General features: G+C 43.0%; 1 protein-coding gene across 4 annotated transcripts in view; it reads left to right on the top strand.

The window, feature by feature from the left end:
* DCLK1 (doublecortin like kinase 1) overlaps positions 1-21,879 on the top strand; it is a 347,460-nt gene that overhangs the window by 12,162 nt on the left and 313,419 nt on the right. For all 4 annotated transcript variants that reach the window (XM_060234697.1, XM_060234695.1, XM_060234698.1 and 1 more), the window contains exon 3: positions 20,804-21,150. In XM_060234697.1, the coding sequence (XP_060090680.1) occupies positions 20,804-21,150 (347 nt within the window). The remainder of the gene's footprint in view (positions 1-20,803; positions 21,151-21,879) is intronic.

Here is a 21,879-nt window from a genome sequence, read left to right on the forward strand (position 1 = left end):
TTTCTACCAACTTTCCCAGTATTGAAGTCAGACTGACTGGCCTGTAGTTTCCTGGATCTCCTCTGGAACCCTTTTTAAAGATGGGGGTGACGTTTGCTACCTTCCAGTCCTCAGGAACGGAGGCAGATTTCAATGAAAGATTACATATTTTTGTCAGGAGATCCAGAGATTCACCTTTGAGTTCTTTCAGAATCCTTGCATGTATGCCATCTGGACCTGGTGACTTATTAGTTTTTAATTCATCAATCAGTTGTAGGACCTCCTCTCTTGTCACCTCAATCTGACTCAGGTCTTTCAAAACCCCTTCCGAAATTAGTGGTTCTGGAGCGGGCAAACACTTCTCATATTCCACAGTGAAGACGGAGGCAAAAAAAATGCATTCAGCTTCTCAGCCATTTCCCTATCTTCGTTCATTTTACCCCTTGGTCATCCAAGGGCCCCACTGCCTCCCTGGCTGGTTTCCTGCTTCTAATATATTTGAAGAAATTTTTGTTGTTGGTCTTTGTTTTTTGCAATATGCTCCTCATAGTTCCTTTTTGCCTGCCTGATCACAGTCTTGCATTTGATTTGCCACAGCCTATGTTCCCTTTTTTTAATCTCACTTGGACTAGCTTTCCACCGCTTAAAGGAATCCTTCTTACCTTTTACAGCTTCCATTACTTTGTTTGTTAGCCATGCAGGCCTTTTCTTATACCTGTTTGTGCCTTTCCTTGGTATATATTTTTATCTGAGCTTTTAAGATTGTAGTTTTAAATAGCCTCCAAGCTTCCAAGGGTTTTGACTGTATTTACCTTTCCTTTCAGTTTCCTCTTCACATGCCTCCTCATCTCAGAGAATTTACCCCTTTTAAAGTTAAACATGGTTGTGCTGGTCTTTTGGGGCAACTCCCTATTTATACAAATGGTGAAATCAATAACGTTATGGTCACTGTTCCCAAGCAGTGCGATCACTTTTACATCTCTCACCAAACTTAGAACCAAATCCTGGATCGCCCCACCTCTGGTAGGTTCTGTGACCATCTGCTCCATAGCACAGTCATTGAGAGCGTCTAGAAACTCAATTTCTTTCTCTCGACCAGAACACATATTGACCCAATCAATCTGCTGGTAGTTAAAATCATCTATTATGACACAGTTTTTACATTTAGTCACTATCTTTAATTTTTCCATCATATTATAATCGTCTATCTTTTGATTTGGTGGGTGATAACAAACTCCCATAGTTAAATTTCCTTTTGGGCCCTCTATTTCGACCCAAAGCATTTCTAGAAGGGATAATTCTCTGACCTCAGTCTTACTGGACTGTATACCCTCTCTGACTTAGAGCCACCCCACCTCCAACCCTTCCCTCCCTATCCTTCCAATATAACTTATATCCAGGAATCACCACGTCCCACTGATTCTCCTCATTCCACCAAGTTTCTGAAATTCCCACATTGTCTATGTTTTCCCCCAACACTAAACATTCCAACTCACCAATTTTACTTTGAACACTTCTAGCATTTGTATGCAAACATCTATAATTTCCCAGACAAGTTAGGCCTGCAACCTTCCTCCTGCTGCCTCGAGACTTTGGCAGACAGTCCATACTGTTTGTCACCATCTCAGTGGACAACTCTGATCCATTACCCAGTAGAAAAGTAACAGCTAACATTTCATCTCCTGTCAGCTATCCTCCAAGATTTAGTTTAAAAACTGCTCTGCCACCTTTTTGATTTTAAGTGCCAACAGCCTGGTTCCATCTAGAGACAAGTGGAGACCATCTCTTTTCTACAGCTCCCGCTTGTTCCAGAAAGCATCCCAGTGCCTAACAAACATAAACCCTTTCTCCCTACACCATCGTCTCATCCACACATTGAGACTTCTAATTTGTGCCTGTCTCTCCAGCCCTGCACGTGGAACAGATAGCACTTCTGAGAAGGCTACCTTGGAGATACTGGCCTTAAGTCTCCTGCCTAGCAGCCTAAATTTTTCCTCCAGGACCTCACAACTGCATTTCCCCACATCATTGGTCCTGACATGCACAACGACCACTGGCTCCTCCCCAGCACTGTCTATCAGCCTATCTACAACACGCGTAATGTCCGCTACCTTCACACCAGGCAGGCAAGTCACCATATGGTCAGTATGCGGTTTTGCCACCCAGCTGTCTACTTGCCTAAGGATCAAATCACCAACTACCAAGACCCCCCTCTCTCTCTCCCTGCCCAGGGATGGTTCCTTGGCACAAAAGGATACCCGCTCACCAACTGAAGAACAGGTTCCTACTGAGGGCACATTCCCCTTTTCCTGAGCACGGTGCCCTGTTCCCTCTCGACCCTCATGCTCTCTGGCAGCAACGGGGCTGCCACGTTCAGAGTGGGTCTCATCTAATACATCCCCAAGAGTCTTCGAGTGCCTAACTGACTGTCTCTGCTTCTTCAGGTCCAGTCACCTTGGCCTCAAGGGTACGGACTCGTTCCCTGAGGACCAGGAGCTCCTTGCATCGAGCACACACCCAAGACTTCTGTCCTGTGGTCAGATAATCATACATGTGATGCTCAGTGCAAAACACTGGAAAGCCCCCACCCCCCTGCTGGCATTCCACCTTCATGATAGCTTTTTTAAAAAATATATATATATATACAGTCCCCTTTTAAATCCTGGTTTTTTATGTGGCTATCCTTCTGGAGGGTCTACTTACCTTATTGGGAACACAAGGAAAATAGGGATCTGGGTTCCTGGTCCTTACACAGCCCCCAGGCTCTGACAAAAGGTGCAGCTTAATAATGCGAAGAGGGTGGGGCCTCAGTCTGTCCCAGAACACAGCCACTCCTAATCAATCAGCAACCATCACCTTCAGCACACTCAAACCAAACAAATAGCAGTTCCTCAGCAACCACAAACTCAGAATTTTCAGCAATCACACAGTCACACAAACTCAGAAATTCTCAGCAACTTTCCCAACTGTTTAGAAAGCCAAACCTCACCCTTATAGCACTTCTTATCTGCTCTCTCTCAGAGCTCTCTGAAATATTGTAGGATTTTATCAGGTTAGCTCAAAGGTTCCCAGGCAACTTTCTTTTGATTTCATCAGGTCTACACGGGTGGTACCTGTGCACCTTGTTTGTGAAATTTCTGTATAGCACGGTTCATGGTAACAAATCTGGGGAGAGCAGGGTTGTGCATATGGGCAGGGCCAGTGAGCATAATCAAATGTGCATAATGGGTATAACTTGTGAAAAAGAGCCTGTGTACATACAAGGGTACCTGTGGATAGAACAGTATTTGTCTGGTTCACAAGTTATATTTAATGTGTACTCCCTTGAGTGGGCATGGAGCCAGTGGGTACAATCCCACTGCTGTAGTAAGACTGGATTTCAAAGTTCCTTTTAAAAATTACTAGTGAGCCCATAATGTTTGCTGTAAGAATATTTTCAGTTTATGTGGACTGTCTGCCAAAATCTATTTTAAAAGCTTGATGTTCAGAGGAAAGACTGAGTGCAACAGTGTATGGTAATCAAATTAAATTCTAATTGTGAAAACTGGTCAGAAAGAATGCTTAGTCAGGTTACCACCTTGAGAAATAGTCATGCAATAAGAATAAGCAGCTAAAAATACTTGTTCTTACGTTTGTAAATGTTCTTGCAAATTGCATTGTTTTAGCTAGAAATATCCACGTTGCATAATTCGGCTAAATATGTAAGAAGAAATTGTGCTTAAAAAGAGAATTTTAGTATTTATTGTACTTAACACAGTGAGTTTTTACTTAAATAGGAATTGGTTCCTGACCCATCCAAATATATATATATATTTATTTAGAACAAGCAAAATACTTTGTTCTGGTAGCTAACTATTCTGAGTACAGTTTGTGCTTGCATTTTGTGGTAGTGTCTCCCTGCTTGCTCCTTAAAAATGTATTGATCTTGCAAGTTTGTTATGGATACAATTAGGTTGCAGCTGTGCTCTGTATCAAAATGGCTAGATAAGTCTCATGATTTTCATTTTCCTATTTGAATTCCTGCTGAGATTGACAAATGTTTTTAAAAAGTGAAAGAAATTACACCTTCAAAAGGTTAACACCAGGGCTTTTTTTGTAGCAGGAACTTCTTTGCGTATTAGGCTACACCCCTCTGATGTAGCCAATCCTCCAAGAGTAGGCCCTGTAAGAAGAGCCATGGATGATTGACTACATCAAGGGGGTGTAGTCTAATATGCAAAGAAGTTCCTGCTACAAAACAAGCCCTAGCTAAAAACCTCACCAGTGAATACAGTTTTTTTCCCAAAGTCCAAATGTTTTCAATCTTTAACTCCTTATGATGGTACAGTTTGATGATACAAAACATTGAAATACTTTTCTGGGATGTGGGGAAGACAATTGTAGTGGGCTTTTGTCTCTGTGGATGTGTCCTTCTGCTTCTGTCTAATTTCTTCCCAAAGGGAAGGAATTGCACCATGTTTGGGTATCATTTGGCATGTTTGGTCAGCAAGGATCTTGACCCAGACTGGACTTCATCTGACCCCTGAACATTTAGTCAATGTTACAAACCAAAGAATCCTTGAATAGGTGTGTATGAGACAGTTGTGTGACAAATGAACTCTATCTTGTCAAAATGGAGATGATGGTGGATAATAGAACATTGCCTGTTTTAGCTCAGTACTTCTCTTTAAAACATCACATTTTAGTTTGGGGGTACTTTTAGGTTTGACTGCTCAAATAGAATAGGCTGCTTGAAGTACTTGGAGAGCCAGTTTGGTGTGGAGAGCCAGTTTGGTGTAGTGGTTAAGTGTGCGGACTCTTATCTGGGAGAGCCGGGTTTGATTCCCCACTCCTCCACTTGCACCTGCTAGCATGGCCTTGGGTCAGCCATAGCTCTGGTAGGAGTTGTCCTTGAAAGGGCAGCTGCTGTGAGAGCCCTCTCCAGCCCCACCCACCTCACAGGGTGTCTGTTGTGGGGGAGGAAGGTAAAGGAGATTGTGAGCCGCTCTGAGACTCTTCAGAGTAGAGGGCGGGATATAAATCCAATATCTTCTTCTTCTTCTACTTTTGACCATTGCTCCCTGAGGGGACCTAACTATAGTGATCAATGTTATTGTGCTATCAAGGCTAGATTATTGTAATGGAGTCTGTCTGGGACTCCTCTGACATCCTTGAGTTGTCTTTCACTATAGCAAGAATATTGACATAAACATACTGCAGTACTTACTACCGTCAGAACTTAGAAATAGAGATGCACATTTTCTGAAAATTAAGCCGTGGAGTAAGCTGATTTTTTCCCAATTAAAAAAAATACTTTGGAGTTGAAATGTTGGCAATAACTTCTTATAGAGCCAAAAATTATTGTTGTTTATAGATCAAGAAATTCAACTACTTCTGTGACATACTAGAGATTTGAACATGAGTGTCCTGTGTGTCCTAAAACTCTAACCGCTACACAACGCTGCATCTCAGCTCTCCTCCTTCCCTTACACTGGCAACTTCTCCCAGAGAAAATCTTGGCCAAGCTGCAAAACCTCAAATGAATTATGTGGTGGCCAGTGCTAGGCCCAGACAAATCACACCAGTTATAGAGAGGTTGTCTTGCACTGAGGTGAATTTTGTGGTATCAAGTCATCTGGCAGCCACCGCTGCACCTGAGTGAGTTGCACATTGCATAGTAGAAATCTGCAAAGTGATTGCTGCTGGGACTAGCCCCAATGACTCTTCCCTTCAGAGCAGGAGGAAAGAGAAGAAGAATGGAATGGGGAGGACAAAGCAGACCTGGAAAGAGTCCTCTCCCTTTCCTTTTACTAACAGAAACAGTGCGTGGAACAATGGTTGCCTAGCAACCCCCGTAATGAGATTGTCTTTGTTAAAGGTGCAGGTGCTGTTTCTATTGTTTTGTATTACTTTTTAATTTTTTAGATTTAGGATTTTTCTGCAAAGCTGGGACTTTTCTCGTGTTTGTAGAAAGGTGGGGCTTTGTCAACAGGATTGCTATACATATGACACTTTCTTCTTTGTAAGGTTTATCTGATTCCTTCCTGGCATGAGCCTTAAATACAAAGAACTATTTATTCTGTGTCTAATGGTGTTACAATACTGATGTTTATGTGCTGCTCTGTGTTTACTTTGAGTATCATTGGAGTATTATGGAAGTACAGCCAATCACCTATGAGACAGAAGGTGAATATATTCTTAAAGTTGGTCCCATAAGGTGTAATTATAAGTAATTATAATGTATGGAATGGCCTAACAGCTGAAGACTCTCTTGCAAAACCAGTAATGGGCAGGCTGCTTGGTTTTGCATTCAAACCTCCTTTTTCTGCAAGCTGAGCATTGGTGTTAGGATTGTGTTAGGATTGTAATGTGTTGTGGAAATGGAGACACTGTCACTGACATTGGTGACATTATGGGCATTATCCAGTAAGTGCCCATGAAATGTTGTCACTTTTGGCAGAATTCAACGCAATGATGATTCATTACAGAAGTGTTTCCTTGACGGAAAACATCTGGATCCTGTACACCAAATATAGACTGATAAGATCCTTTAAAAGTTTCTTTACAAGAGGTCTGTGACATGATAAGTTGGAAGTTTACTGTTTCCTTTCGAAGGAAGGTAATTTCTTTGTTCAAGAGAATGTTGCTACTTGCTGGTGAAATTTACCTTCACTGGGCATATTCCAGCTGCTAGTGTTTTTCAGGTGAGAACTGTGCTTTCTTGCATACTTTCTCCAAGGAAGTCCTCTGAGAATATATTTTTTTAAAAGGATAAAAAATAGTCTTGGAACTTCAGAAAGGACTGATGTTCCATTAAATATTGATCAGACAGCCAGGCATTCAAAGGGCTGCCAGATTATTGCTATATAAGATATTTCTTAAACCCTTTAGATGATATCTGATTGCTTCTAAAAAGCAACAAGGCTATTGGACAGCTATTTAGAGAAGCTGTTGAGGAGTTTGAAAATGCATTGTTATATGGATGGTGAGCATGCCTTAGTTGTGCTCCCATAGATGTAATTATTTAATTAATGGTTCTCAGGAGATAATGATTGCAGGTGTTCAGAGTTTTTCATCCCCTTCCCAGACAGATTGACTGAACATAGACTTAGAAATAATCAGTGGAGTCTCTTGATGGCTGTGCTCTATGCTAATGGCAACTTGTTGGATTAAAAAACAATGCAACAACGCAGAATCTGTAGTGAAATGCAGTTTTCTGTGCTTTGCTGAACGTTAGCTTTGAAACAAAAGTAACCTCAATGTCTCATAGCAGGCAGATTTAATGAACAGCTAGATTCAAATCCAGTAGCATGTTAGAGACCAACAATATTTTCAGGTTTTGAGAGTCAGTGCTGCTTTTGTTAGAGGAAATGGAATTCTGTCGATTCTCCTGGACCTCTCAGTGGCTTTCAATACCAAAGATCACAGTATCCCTCTGGATTGCCTATTTGGATTGCAATTAGGAGGCACCATTCTGTGATGGTTCTGGTCCTACCTGTTGGGTAGGTTTCGGAGTGTGTCTTGGGGGGTGGGACTGCTGCTCAGTCCCTTAGTCTTTGGCTTCTGGGGTCCTGTAAGGTTCCATCTTGTCCCTTCTGCTGTTTGACATCTACATGAAACCACTGAGTGAGCTCATCCAGAGATTTGGATTGGTCTGTCATCAGCATGTGGAGGATAGTTCTGTCTTGCACTTCCAGCTGATTCCAGTGAAACTCTAGAAACCCTGTGTTGATGCTCAGAGGCAGTTCTAGGCTGGACATGGGCTAATAAACTGAAGCTTGATCCTGACAAGACAGACGTGCTACTGGTGGGCAGAAAATCTGATCTGGGATTTAAAATATCACCCGTTGTGGATGGGGTTGCACACTGCTTGAAGGTACAGGTCTGTAAGTCTGGGGGTGCTCTTGGACTTACCGCTTGATAAGCAGGTGGCAGCTGTAACTAGGAATGCCTTTTACCAGCTTTGACTGGTTAGCCGTTTGTGGTTTGTGATTGGTTAAAACTAGATTACTGCAATGCGTTCTCTGTGGGGCTACCCTGGAGAAGTGTTCAGGAATTTCAGTTAGTACAGAATGCTGCAGCCAGGATGTTGAGACCGTAAAGTCCTGGCCCATCCACAGTAGTTCCCAGTTTGTTTCCAGGCACAATTCAAGGTGCTGGTCTTGACCTTCAAAACCTTATATAATTTGGGACCACAAAACCTGAAGAACTTCTGGCCCTGACCTGGATAGCTCAGGCAAACCCAGTCTCATCAGATATCAGAAGCTAAACAGGCTCTGGCAAGTACTTGAATGTGAGACCTCCTTGGATTCAGTCACCTTTCTGAATATCCTCCAGGCACCCAGTAGGGGTCAGTCACCAGAGGTTGCCATGCATGCTTCCAGGTGCATGCAGATGTGTGCTCGTACACACACAAAACTACAAAAAAGACCAACTCAAAAACTGAAGAACTGCCAAATGTCTTATGATCCTGCCTGATCACCATGTCATCTTTGGAGGCCCTTCTTTGAGTGCTCTCACCTTCTGAGGTCAGAGTGGTGGCAACCCAGCAGAAGTCCACCTGGGTCATGGCACCAAAACTCTGGAATTCTTGGCCCCAGGAGATATGTCTGTCCCCTTCTGTTGCCATCTTCTGTCAGCTGGTGAAGACTTTTAAATTTTGTTTGGCATTCCCTGAGGCATTCCTCCTTCATAACCAATGTTTTGTATGTGTATTTACGTTTTGTATGTGTATTAACTCTGTTTTAATTGCTTAATTATTTGTGTTAGGGGTTGATTGGAATAGTTTTAAACTGTGGTTTTATTATCTCTGTTTTAAATTGTTAGCTCCCTTGGTGGCCCTTGTAAGGTGGCATACAAATTTTGTAAATAAAAATAAATACAGAGTACAGATTCAGTGACAAAATACTTTTACATTAGTGGCAAACAATGCAGTGATGACTGGGTAATACATGCAGCCTTTGTGTGGGCATTTGTTGTATGTGTATCTATGTGTGTGAGCATGCTTGGAAGTCTTGGTTGGCTTCTGGCAACCCCTAGTGGGGCTGGAAGGCGAGGACATTCAGAGAGGTGGTTTGCTGCCTGCCTCGGAGTCCCAACCTTGGTATTCCTCAGAGGTCTCCTCTCCTAGTACATGCCAGGGTTAGCCCTGCTTAGCTTAGAAGATCAGGCTTGCCTGGGCTATCCAAGTCAGGGCTGTGTAAGCATTTATTTTATTGTTAAGCTTATATCCCACCCTTATCCAAAATGGTCTCAGGGTGGCTCACAGCAATTTGGATATATATAAAATAACAGTAACATATATTAAAACCAAGTTAAAACAATCAAACAATCAAAAGCAAGATAGCAGCAAACAAGGACAACAACTCTAGGAAGTCCTTAATGATTAATTGGATGATATACTTCTGTGGGCAGGGTAGGTCAAGATGGATTGAGCATCTGCCGCCTCAGCCAAGACTTGGTAGAACAGATCAGTTTCACTGGTTCTGTGGAACTGTAACAAGTCCTGCAGGGCCCTGGTCTCACATGGGAACATGTTCCACCAGACCAGGGCTGGGGCAGAGAAGCCCTGGCCCTGGTTGAAGCTAAATGCATTTATTTCAGGCCATGGACTAGCAGTAGGCTCTTTGGGACACATGCAGGAAGAGATGGTCCCATAGGTATGAAAATCCTAGGCTGCATAAGGCTTTAAAGGTCAATACTATGACCTTGAACCAAATCCGGCACTCAATTGACAGCCTGTGCAGTTACCCATCAGCAAGTGTGCCACCACATTCTACACTAGCTGCAGTTTCTGGGTCAAGTTCAAGGGCAGCTCCATGTAGAGAGAGTTACAGTAATCTAGCCTGGAAGTGACCATTGCATGAATCACTGAAGCTATTCTAACAATTGCAAAAATTTTCTCAGTCGTTTTAGCCCTTGCTTAAAAAATACAAAACAAGTATCTTCTGCTGCTTAAGATTCATGAATCAGTGGCTTCTAAGGGTACAAAAGGAAAGGAAAAGATCACTGTAGCTAAGTCCCAGGAGGTGAGAGAGTTGCTGAAGATAAGAGGCTGACCAGGGAACTGTGATGACTTGGGCTATCCATTGAAAGTGAGGTTTCCCAAAGGCTCCGAGTCCTCATCCTTGGTACTGGGGTTAAGAATGTCCTGGCAAGCATTGCAAGCCATTTTCCTGATCCCAAGCCCCCACAGTTCAGGTACAGGACCTCCATCTTAATAACCCCAAGGCTGGAACCGTCGTCTTAAGGTTAATCCATTAGAGTCTAAGCAATTTTTTTGTAAACAAGGTCACCCTTTTTGGTCTGTTTGCTGCTGCTCCTTTTTAGCATCAGATTTGAGTATCTGCAGATGAGGGCTACATGTTGCTAATCGTGTATATAGGTATAGATTCACAGAATCGTAGAGTTGGAAGGGGCCTGGGCTTTTTAAAAGCAGGAATGCAATTCTGGCTGACTTGGTGTCAGGGGGTGTGGCTTAATGTGCAAATAAGTTCTTGCTGGGCTTTTTCTACAAGAAAAGTCCTGGGAGGGGCCATCGAGGCCATCTAGTCCAACCCCCTGCTTGATTCAGGAGCAGCCTAGAGCATCCCTGGCAAGTGTTCATCCAGCCACTGCTTAAAGACTGCCAGTGAGGAGAGTTCACCACCTCCCTCAGTAGCTGATTCCATTGTTGAACAACTGTAAAAAAGTTTTTCCTAATATCCAGCAGGTACCTTCCTGCCCTTAATTTAACAATTATTGCAAGACCTCTCTTCTGCTGTCAACAGGAAGAGCTCCCTGCCCTCCTCTAACAGACAGCCCTTGAAATACTCAAAGAGAACAATCATGTCCCCCCTTACCCTCCCCTTCTCCAAACTGAACATTCCCTCAGTCTTTCCTCATAGGGCTTGTTGGTCTTCAGGCCCTTGATAATCCTTGTTGTTCTCCTCTGCACCCACTCCATTCTGTCTGAGTCCTTTTTGAAGTGAGTCTCCAGAACTGCGCACAACACTCCAGGTATGGCCTTACCAATGCAGTGTACAGTGGGACTATGACATCTTGTGATTTGGATGTTATACCTCTGTTAATATACCCTAAGGTTGCATTAGAATATCTTATCTTGTGTTTTTGCTGCTCCTCCAAATTTGGTGTCGTTTGCAAATTTAATGAGCAGCTCCTTTACACCCTCATCCTGATCATTAATAAAAATATTGAACAGTACTGGGCCCAGAACCAACCCCTGTAGCAGCTCGCTGGACACCTCCCTCCATTCAGCTGAAAAGCCATTGACAATTACTCTTTGAGTGTGGTTCTCCAGCTAGTTCCCTATCCACCTAACTGTCCTAGAGTTGAGTCCACAATCCTCTAGTTTACCCATAAGAACATCATGGAGAACCCTGTCAAATCCAGGTAAGCTTGATCCAGTAAGCTTATCACTCTATCAAAGAAGGAAATGAGGTTGGTCTGGAAGGTCCTGTTAGGGACAAATTCAAGCTGACTTCCCCAGATCACCAAGTTGCCTTCTAGATGCTTGCAGATTGATCCCTTTAAAATCTGTTCCAGTATCTTCCCTGGGCCAGAGGTCAGACTGGCTGGCCTGTAGTTTCCTGTGTCACCCTCCTTCCTTTTTGAAGATTGGGATGACATCTGCCCTCCTCCAATCTTGTGACACATCTCCCATATTCCAAGAAATTTGGAAGATGATGGACAAAGGCTCTGCAAGCTCTCTAGAAAGTTATTTGAGCTCTCTTGGGTTCATACCATCTGGCCTGGAGGATTTGTCCTCATTCAATGCAGCCAGGTGCTTCTCAACTACCTCTCTGTCCATGTCAACCATCAGCCTGGGTGCTGTGCCCTGCCTACTCTAGATGAGCCTGTACTCTTCTTCAAGGAAAAAACTGAGGCAAAATGAACATTAAACCTTCCTGCTTTCTCTCTGTTTTCTGTCAGTTTCCACAGTTTTCACCCAGCAGTGGGCCCAATGCCTCTTTTATGTTTGCTCCTTGCATATCTGAAGATTTTCTTGTTGTAGCAAGCCTCCCAAGGCCTTATTCTTAGTAATGATAATAAAAGCCATGCACACATAAAATCTATAAAAACATACAGATCAAGTGGTGGCAGTTTCAAAAGGCCCCTGAATAGGCCCACAGTGCACAGCTTGCAGAATCTCAGCAATGTGGAAGCCTTCCAACAAGTTAGGGAAGTCATAGAATCATAGAATTGGAAGAAACCTCCAGAGTCATCTAGTCCAGTCCCCTGCACAATGCAGAAAACTCACAAATACTTCCCCCTAAATTCACAGGATCTTCATTGCTGGCAGATGGCCATCTAGCCTCTGTTTGAAAATCTCCAAGGAAGGAGAGCCCACCACCTCCTGAGGAAGCCTGTTCCACTGAGGAACTGCTCTAACGGTTAGGAAGTTCTTCCTAATGTTGAGCCAGAAACTCTTTTGATTTAATTTCAACCCATTGGTTCTGGTCCTACCTTCTGGGGTCACAGAAAACAATTCCACACCCTCTTCTATATGACAGCCCTTCATGTACTTGAAGATGGTGATCATATGACCTCTCAGCTGCCTTCTCTCCGTGCTAAACATTCCCAGCTCTTTCAACCTTTCTTCATAGGACTTGGTCTCCAGACCCCTCACCATCTTTGTCACCCTCCTCTGGACCTGTTCTTGCTTGTCTATATCCTTCTTAAAATGTGGTGCCCAAAACTGAACACAATACTCCAGGTGAGGTCTTACCAGAGCAGAGTCAAACAATACCATCACTTCACGTGATCTGGACACTATACTTCTGTTGATACAGCCCAAAATTGCATTTGCCTTTTTAGCCACCATGTCACACTGTTGACTCATGTTCAGCATATGGTCCACGAAGACCACTACAACTTTTTCGCACATACTGAAAAAGTATTAGGTCTAGCAGTGGTTCTGCCTCAGAATCTCCAGGGATTTCCTAACAGAGCTGGCAACTGTAGTTCACCCAATAGCACATTTTGTGTTCAAGATGTGCAGATGAATGAGACCTTAATAGTATAGTTGATTTTGTTGGGTCTTGTAATGTCAGTTAAATTACTACAGAGACAGAGAAAGTATTAAAATTTGTTTCTGGAAATAGTCTCTAGGTTTATACCTACATCATATGGCCCACTGTTCCTGTTGAGTAGTTACATCAGGATGAGTTGTTGGTAAAAAAATACAAGCCTGCCTCTGTCATATGGCCCACTGTTCCTGTTGGGTAGTTACATCAGGATGAGTTGTTGGTAAAAAAATACAAGCCTGCCTCTGTCATATGGCCCACTGTTCCTGTTGGGTAGTTACATCAGAATGAGTTGTTGGTAAAAAAAAAATACAAGCCTGCCTCTGTCCCAGTTACATGAGCAGCAGCTCTGAAATTTCCCATAAAACTGTTTTTACGTTCTTAATCAACTAGTCTGCCCATTGAAAAATATATCCAATGCTTTTTCATATCAATTTTTTGGATGCTGTTTTTTGGTCACTCAAACAATATTAATCAGATCCAGGTGGGCAGCCATGTTGGTCACACATCTCAGAGAGGCCTGAGAGGAACAGAACAGAGCAGAGCAGCTCTGATAAGCTGAGACAGCTGGAGAAGTTGCTAAGAATTTCTGCGTTTTGAAAGACTTCATTCTGAGGCTTGGGTGACTGCTGAAAAGGCTGAGTTGTGATAGCTGGGGAACTGCTGTACGTTTGGGTGAGTGGGCTAAAGGTGAAAGTGATTGATTGATTGATTGAGAGTAATTGTTGATGATTGCTTAGGAGTGGTCTGCTCCACCCTCTTTGCATTTTAAGCTGCGCCTTGCCAAAGGCGCGAGCCTTTGGCGCGAGCCGAAGGGCGAGAGCTAAAGGGCTCTTGGCCTGTGGCTCTTTGCCTGGGGGCTTCCTAAGGACCAGGAACCCAGATCCCTGATTTCCTTGTTCTCCCAATAAGGTAAGTTGACCTTCCAGAAGGGGAGCCACGTAAACAACAGCATTTAAAGAGGACTGTATATTTAATATATATATCATGAAGGTAGAATGCCAGCAGGGGGGTGGGGGCTTTCCAGTGTTTTGCACTGAGTGTCACATGTATGACTATCTGCCCACAGGACAGAAGTCTTGGGTGTGTGCTCGATGCAAGGAGCTCCTGGTCCTCAGGGAACGAGTTCGTACCCTTGAGGCCGAGGTGACTGCCCTGGAGAAGCAGAGACGGTCAGTTAGGCAATTGGGGAAGACTCTTGGGGGCATATTAGATGAGCCCCACTCTGAATGTGGCAGCCCCGTTGCTGCCAGAGAGCGTGAGGGTCTAGAGGGAACAGGGCACCTTGCTGAGGATAAGGGGAATGCGCCCTCAGAAGGGACCTCTTCTTCGGTTGGTGAGCGGGTATCCTTTCGCGCCAAGGAACCATCCCTGGGCAGGGGGAGAGGGGGGGTCTTGGTAGTTGGTGATTCGATCCTTAGGCAAGTAGACAGCTGCGTGGCGAAACCGCGTATTGACCGTATGGTGACTTGCCTGCCTGGTGCGAAGGTAGCGGACATTACGCGTGTAGTAGATAGGCTGATAGACAGTGCTGGGGAGGAGCCTGTGGTCATGGTGCATGTTGGCACCAACGATGTGGGGAAATGCAGTCGTGAGGTCCTGGAGGAGAAATTTAGGCTGCTAGGTGGGAGACTTAAGGCCAGGACCTCCAAGGTGGCCTTCTCGGAAGTGCTACCTGTTCCACGTGCAGGGCAGGAGAGACAGGCGCAAATTAGAATTCTCAATGTGTGGATGAGACGATGGTGTAAGGAGGAAGGGTTTAAGTTTGTTAGGCACTGGGATGCTTTCTGGAACAAGCCGGAGCTGTACAAAAGAGACGGTCTCCACTTGTCTCCGGATGGAACCAGGCTGCTGGCACTTAAAATCAAAAAGGTGGCAGAGCAGTTTTTAAACTAAATCTTGGGGGAAAGCCGACAGGAGATGGAATGTCTCTGGTTCGGGAGGACTCGTCTCAAAGAGATGAAGGGTTGGCTTCTATTTTTCTACCGAGTAACGGATCAGAGTTGCCCCCTGTGATGGTGACAAACAGTATGGACTGTCTGCTAGAGTCTCGAGGCGGCAGGAGAGAGGTGGCGGGCCTAGCTTGCTTGGGAAATTATAAATGTTTGTATGCAAATGCTAGAAGTGTCCGAAGTAAAATTGGTGAATTGGAATGTTTAGTGTTGGGAGAAAACATAGACATTGTGGGAATTTCAGAAACTTGGTGGAATGAGGAGAATCAGTGGGACACGGTGATTCCTGGATATAAGTTATATCGGAAGGATAGGGAGGGAAGGGTTGGAGGTGGGGTGGCTCTGTATGTCAGAGAGGATATACGGTCCAGTAAGACTGAGGTCAGAGAATTAGATTCCCTTTTAGAAATGCTTTGGGTTGAAATAGAGGGCCCAAAAGGAAATTTAACTATGGGAGTTTGTTATCGCCCACCAAATCAAAAGAGAGAGGACGATTATAATATGATGGAGGGATTAAAGATAGCGGCTAAACGTAAAAACTGTGTCGTAATAGGTGATTTTAACTACCCGCAGATTGATTGGGTCAATATGTGTTCTGGTCGAGAGAAAGAGATTGAGTTTCTTGATGCTCTCAATGACTGTGCTATGGAGCAGATGGTCTCAGAACCTACCAGGGGTGGGGCGATCCTGGATCTGGTCCTAAGTAATGCCCAAGACTTGGTGAGAGACGTAAAAGTGATTGCGCCGCTTGGGAACAGTGACCATAATGTTATTGATTTCACCATTTGTATAAATAGGGAGTTGCCCAAAAAGACCGCCACAACCACATTTAACTTTAAAAGGGGTAAATTCTCTGAGATGAGGAGGCATGTGAGGAGGAAACTGAAAGGAAAGGTAAATACGGTCAAAACCCTTGGGGAAGCTTGGAGACTATTTAAAACTATAATCTTAGAAGCTCAGATAAAATACATACCACAAGTTAGGAAAGGCACAAACAGGTATAAGAAGAGGCCAGCATGGTTAACAAACAAAGTAATGGAAGCTGTAAAAGGTAAGAAGGACTCCTTTAAGCGGTGGAAAACCAGTCCAAGTGAGATTAATAAAAGGGAACACAGGCAGTGGCAAATCAAATGCAAGACTGTGATCAGGCAGGCAAAAAGGGACTATGAGGAGCATATTGCAAAAAACATAAAGACCAACAATAAAAATTTCTTCAAATATATTAGAAGTAGGAAACCAGCCAGGGAAGCAGTGGGGCCCTTGGATGACCATGGGGTAAAAGGATTACTGAAGGAGGATGGGGAAATGGCTGAGAAGCTGAATGCATTTTTTGCCTCCGTCTTCACCGTGGAAGATGAGAAGTGTTTGCCCGCCCCAGAACCACTAATACTGGAAGGGGTGTTGAAAGACCTGAGTCAGATTGAGGTGACAAAAGAGGAGGTCCTACAACTGCTAGACAAATTAAAAACTAATAAGTCACCGGGTCCGGATGGCATACATCCGAGAGTTCTGAAAGAACTCAAAGTTGAACTTGTGGATCTTCTAACAAAAATCTGTAATCTTTCATTGAAATCTGCCTCCGTTCCTGAGGACTGGAAGGTAGCAAATGTCACCCCCATCTTTAAAAAGGGTTCCAGAGGAGATCCGAGAAATTACAGGCCAGTCAGTCTGACTTCAATACCGGGAAAGTTGGTAGAAACCATTATCAAGGACAGAATGAGTAGGCACATTGATGAACACGGGTTATTGAGGAAGACTCAGCATGGGTTCTGCAAGGGAAGATCTTGCCTCACTAACCTGTTACATTTCTTTGAGGGGGTGAACAAACATGTGGACAAAGGAGACCCGATAGATGTTGTTTACCTTGACTTCCAGAAAGCTTTTGATAAAGTTCCTCATCAAAGGCTCCTTAGAAAGCTTGAGAGTCATGGAGTAAAAGGACAGGTCCTCTTGTGGATCAAAAACTGGCTGAGTAATAGGAAGCAGAGAGTGAGTATAAATGGGCAGTCTTCGCAGTGGAGGACGGTAAGCAGTGGGGTGCCGCAGGGCTCGGTACTGGGTCCCATCCTCTTTAACTTGTTCATAAATGATTTAGAGTTGGGAGTGAGCAGTGAAGTGGCCAAATTTGCAGATGACACTAAATTGTTCAGGGTGGTGAGAACCAGAGAGGATTGTGAGGAACTCCAAAGGGATCTGTTGAGGCTGGGTGAGTGGGCGTCAACGTGGCAGATGCGGTTCAATGTGGCCAAGTGCAAAGTAATGCACGTTGGGGCCAAGAATCCCAGCTACAAATACAAGTTGATGGGGTGTGAACTGGCAGAGACAGACCAAGAGAGAGATCTTGGGGTCATGGTAGATAATTCACTGAAAATGTCAAGACAGTGTGCGTTTGCAATAAAAAAGGCCAACGCCATGCTGGGAATTATTAGGAAGGGAATTGAAAACAAATCAGCCAGTATCATAATGCCTCTGTATAAATCGATGGTGCGGTCTCATTTGGAGTACTGTGTGCAGTTCTGGTCGCCGCACCTCAAAAAGGATATTATAGCATTGGAGAAAGTTCAGAAAAGGGCAACTAAAATGATTAAAGGGCTGGAACACCTTCCCTATGAAGAAAGGCTGAAACGCTTAGGGCTCTTTAGCTTGGAGAAACGTCGACTGAGGGGTGACATGATAGAAGTTTACAAGATAATGCATGGGATGGAGAAAGTAGAGAAAGAAGTACTTTTCTCCCTTTCTCACAATACAAGAACTCGTGGGCATTCGATGAAATTGCTGAGCAGACAGGTTAAAACGGATAAAAGGAAGTACTTTTTCACCCAAAGGGTGATTAACATGTGGAATTCACTGCCACAGGAGGTGGTGGCGTCCACAAGCATAGCCACCTTCAAGAAGGGGTTAGATAAAAATATGGAGCAGAGGTCCATCAGTGGCTATTAGCCACAGTGTGTGTGTGTGTGTGTGTGTGTATATATATATATATATATATATATATATATATTTGGCCGCTGTGTGACACAGAATGTTGGACTGGATGGGCCATTGGCCTGATCTAACATGGCTTCTCTTATGTTCTTATGTTCTTATGAAGTGGTAGAACAAAGAATTCAATGGCACCTTTAAGACAAACAAAGTTTTATACAAGGTATGAGCTGTCATGTATACACAAGCAGAAAGGTGCCACTGAATTCAGACTTTGTTCTAATAGTAATCAGAGTGAATGCATACAGTGGATCTAAATTTCAGTGGGATTTGTGAACTTTTAAAATAAACTTAAAGCCATAAAATAACTGTTTGATATTGTTTAATGCAGGGTATCAAATTAATTTTTTGGTTGAATTAAATATTAGTCTAGCAAGTAGGTTTGCTTTTTAAAAAGCTGCACAGCACATTGACTGTTTATTGATGTAGATGTACTACCCTAGTCTGAAGCACAGTGTAGAAAGCCTTTCTTAAAAACCAAATAACGGTACATGAAAATTAATGATCTTGTTGGGTGAATTTTCTATATACAAAGAAAAGGGCACTTACTTGGTTTTTGGCCTTGTGATAATTGAACTATTGGTGCTAAAAATGTTGGATGGAGTACACAGATAAAAGAGAATGTGTTCCTTTTGATCATTCTTAGATCTTTGTTACAGTTAAGCATTTGGTCTTTGTTATTCAAAGCTTCCGTTGTAATAAGGGTTTAACATTGCCTTCCATAAATAGAGCTGTTAAGTGTCTTTCCCTTTCAATCTGTATTTGGTTTAAAACTTTAAGAGAAGAGAGTTTTGTTTCCATTTTACATTAATTAGAAAAGTGTGTATTATGATGTTGTATTTCTAGACTATTTTATTACTTTTTCTGAAGTACTGGATGGCCACCCATATTGTTACTGTTCTTCCCAGAGACTTTGTTGCTAACTAAGTTACAGCTTGTTTTTCTTATTATCCTTGAAGTCAGCTTCCAGATTCAGTCTTAGTGGGAAGACATTTGTTATGGGGGCTGGATCTGAGACTTTAAGGGGTCGGACCATGTTGGGTTGGGCCATGTGTACCTATTTAAGATTAGGTAGCAGAGAAATAAATTTTATAAAGGACACAGACAAACACAAATATATTTTTTAAAAAACTTAAAACATGCTTCAAACTCATTGGTCTTAAGGATGCTTTCTTTGTATTTCTCCCATGAGATCCATGGAACTGGGCAAAGGGAGCTCTGGCTCTTTCCTTCCTTCCCCAGGGGACTGGGGGGGGGAGCCTCAGCCAATGGAGAAAATAGAGGTTTTGCTCTGTAGCTCCTGAGCAATTGAGCAAGCCTTGCAAGGCAAGCTGTTATGCAGAAGGAAGCAAGATATAGGGAGAAGGAAGCAGATGACAGCCAGTTGCTTGGGGACCTGATAGGAGCCCTCCGGGGGCTTGATTCGGCCCCCAAACTGCATGTTTGACACCCCTGCACTAGTGTATTATTGGTACATATTTTTCTGTCATTTTGGTTGGTTTGGATTCAGATGGATTTTTCACTAAGTCCCTCCCTATTCCTGTCCATTCTTCAGCCTTTATCCCAGATAGCTTTTGTACATGCTAGTTCCATGATCCCAAACTTAGCCTTTTTTGTGTTCAGAGGGGTACTGTCCTTTCCTTTACAGCCAAAAAGCCAGCTGGATGCAATCCATAGTGTGCTTTTTGGAAATTCATAGCCTATTCGTGAAGGTCAAGTACCATAACTCTCTTGCCCATATCATCACTAGCAGTTCAGTCATAAGCAAAGTTGCGCCCTCCTAAGCCTACTGACATGAGTGAATTTAGAAGGGAATAAGTCCGCTTGGAATAGTTTCAAATACTAGCCATGTTAGTTTGCAGTAGAAGAGCTAGATTTGTGTACAATAGTACCTTAGAGACCAACGGGACTTGTTTTATTGGAAGCTTTTGAGAGTCAAAGCTTTCTGATGAAGAGAGGTTTGACTGTTGAAACCTCATTCCCTGAAAATCTTGATCTGTACAGTGCTGCTGAACTCAAATCTAGTTCTGCTTGGGATCACTGTGTACTAGAAGTAAATCAACTTTTATGTCTGTTTATAAATTATGCATATGTATTTTTTCAAATGTGTGTTTTTATTTGGTAAAAATCTAATAATTCATTATAGCCAGAGGAATAGAATGACTTCTGTTTGGGGATTAAATGTATTGATGTTAAAGTATATGTATAATACAGAATACTGCAGGATCTACTACAATTCTGCAAGGCCTGTGAGATGGAGCTGTTCTGCTGGACTTTTAGCTGAGGCAGTGGATCCAAATTCCTCCATCTCTTGGCCTTCCTGACTAATAGCCCTGGCCTTGTTATCAGCAGCCAACATCATCAGCATCATTCAGAAGGGTACATCATAGCATTGCTACCAAGGCAGTGCCTTATGCTGGTTTTTACTACCATATCAACTTTTAATTTTCCTGATTTTTTGTGATATTGTTTTATTGTCATGATGTATATGACCTGTAGCCTTCTCCAAGCCCACGCAGGGAGACTGAGATATAAATTGAATAAAATAAATAAATCAGTGTATAAACAGGGCTTTATTTGCAGAAAAAGCCCAGCTGAAACTCATTTTCATATTAGGCTACACCCCTGATATCATCATTGCTTCACACAGGGCTTTTTTTGCAGAAAAAGCCCAGCAGGAGCTCATTTGCATATTAGGCCACACCCCTTGACACCAAGCCAGCTGAAACTGCATTCCTGTGTGTTCCTGCTTTTAAAAAAGGCCTGTGTATAAGGGGATCATAGTCAAAAAGAGAACTTGGGGGGGGGGGCTGTGACATAAATTGTAACTGTTGGGAATTATCTGATGTGTTGGCATTAATGAGCAAAATTTTCTCTCTTTTGTAGGGGAGAGCTATGTGTGTGGTTCAATAGAGCCGTTCAAGAAGTTGGAGTACACAAAGAATGTAAATCCAAATTGGTCAGTGAATGTTAAAACCACCTCCGCTTCTCGCACAGTATCCTCTCTTGCCACGGCCAAAGGAGGCCCTTCTGATACTAAGGAGAACAAGGATTTCATTAGACCCAAGCTGGTCACAATCATCCGAAGTGGTGTGAAGCCGCGCAAAGCAGTCCGAATTCTGCTTAACAAAAAAACAGCACATTCATTTGAGCAGGTTCTCACTGATATTACTGATGCTATCAAGTTGGATTCGGGAGTAGTTAAGCGCCTGTACACACTGGATGGGAAACAGGTAAGAGAACTCTTTAAAGTCCGATATGAAGAATTGTGCATAGGGCAGGAATTAGTGGCTGTTGTGATGCAAATTACCATTTTCTTGGCCAGTTATCTTGTAAACCTGATACAGTGTAACACATCATAATCAACGAGAGCCACAACTAGCAGATCTATTACAAACCATGTGAATTACTTAAATTGTTTCAGTATTCAAAGTATATGAGCATGCCTGCATGCACACAGTTGTCAGGACTCATTATGCAAGACAAAGTTTACTAAATAGTTAATCAACTATTTTTACTGGCAACTAGAAAATACTTCCTAAATTAACATTATCATTGCATAGTATTTTAAGTTGCTTGCCAGTGTGGGATAACTGCTGTAGTGTAATTTTGGGAAATGGGTTTGTATTAAAAATCCTCTCTGTATTGGTCTCTTAACTTTTACTATGGGAATAAGTACCCCTAGCATAATAATCCCTTAAGGGAACAGTAGCCATATTCTCAGATAGAAGAAAACAATATTGGCAGCTGTGCGACTTCCGGGGGAGGAAAATGCCAAGCTGAGCTGCTTCTCATAACGGGAGCAGGCTGGAACTTCTGTTCGGGTAGTGGAAGGCAAATTAATGCCTACTGCCTACTTTTCTCAGTTAGAGATTAGTCCAAGATATGCACAGGAAACTTTGAGGAGATTTATCTTGGCTAAAAGGGAGTCCCGGAGGGGGGTGCTCCTTTGAGGCTTTGAC

The sequence above is a fragment of the Heteronotia binoei genome, chromosome 3 (genome assembly GCF_032191835.1).
Source record: "Heteronotia binoei isolate CCM8104 ecotype False Entrance Well chromosome 3, APGP_CSIRO_Hbin_v1, whole genome shotgun sequence".
NCBI classification, from domain to species: domain Eukaryota; kingdom Metazoa; phylum Chordata; class Lepidosauria; order Squamata; family Gekkonidae; genus Heteronotia; species Heteronotia binoei.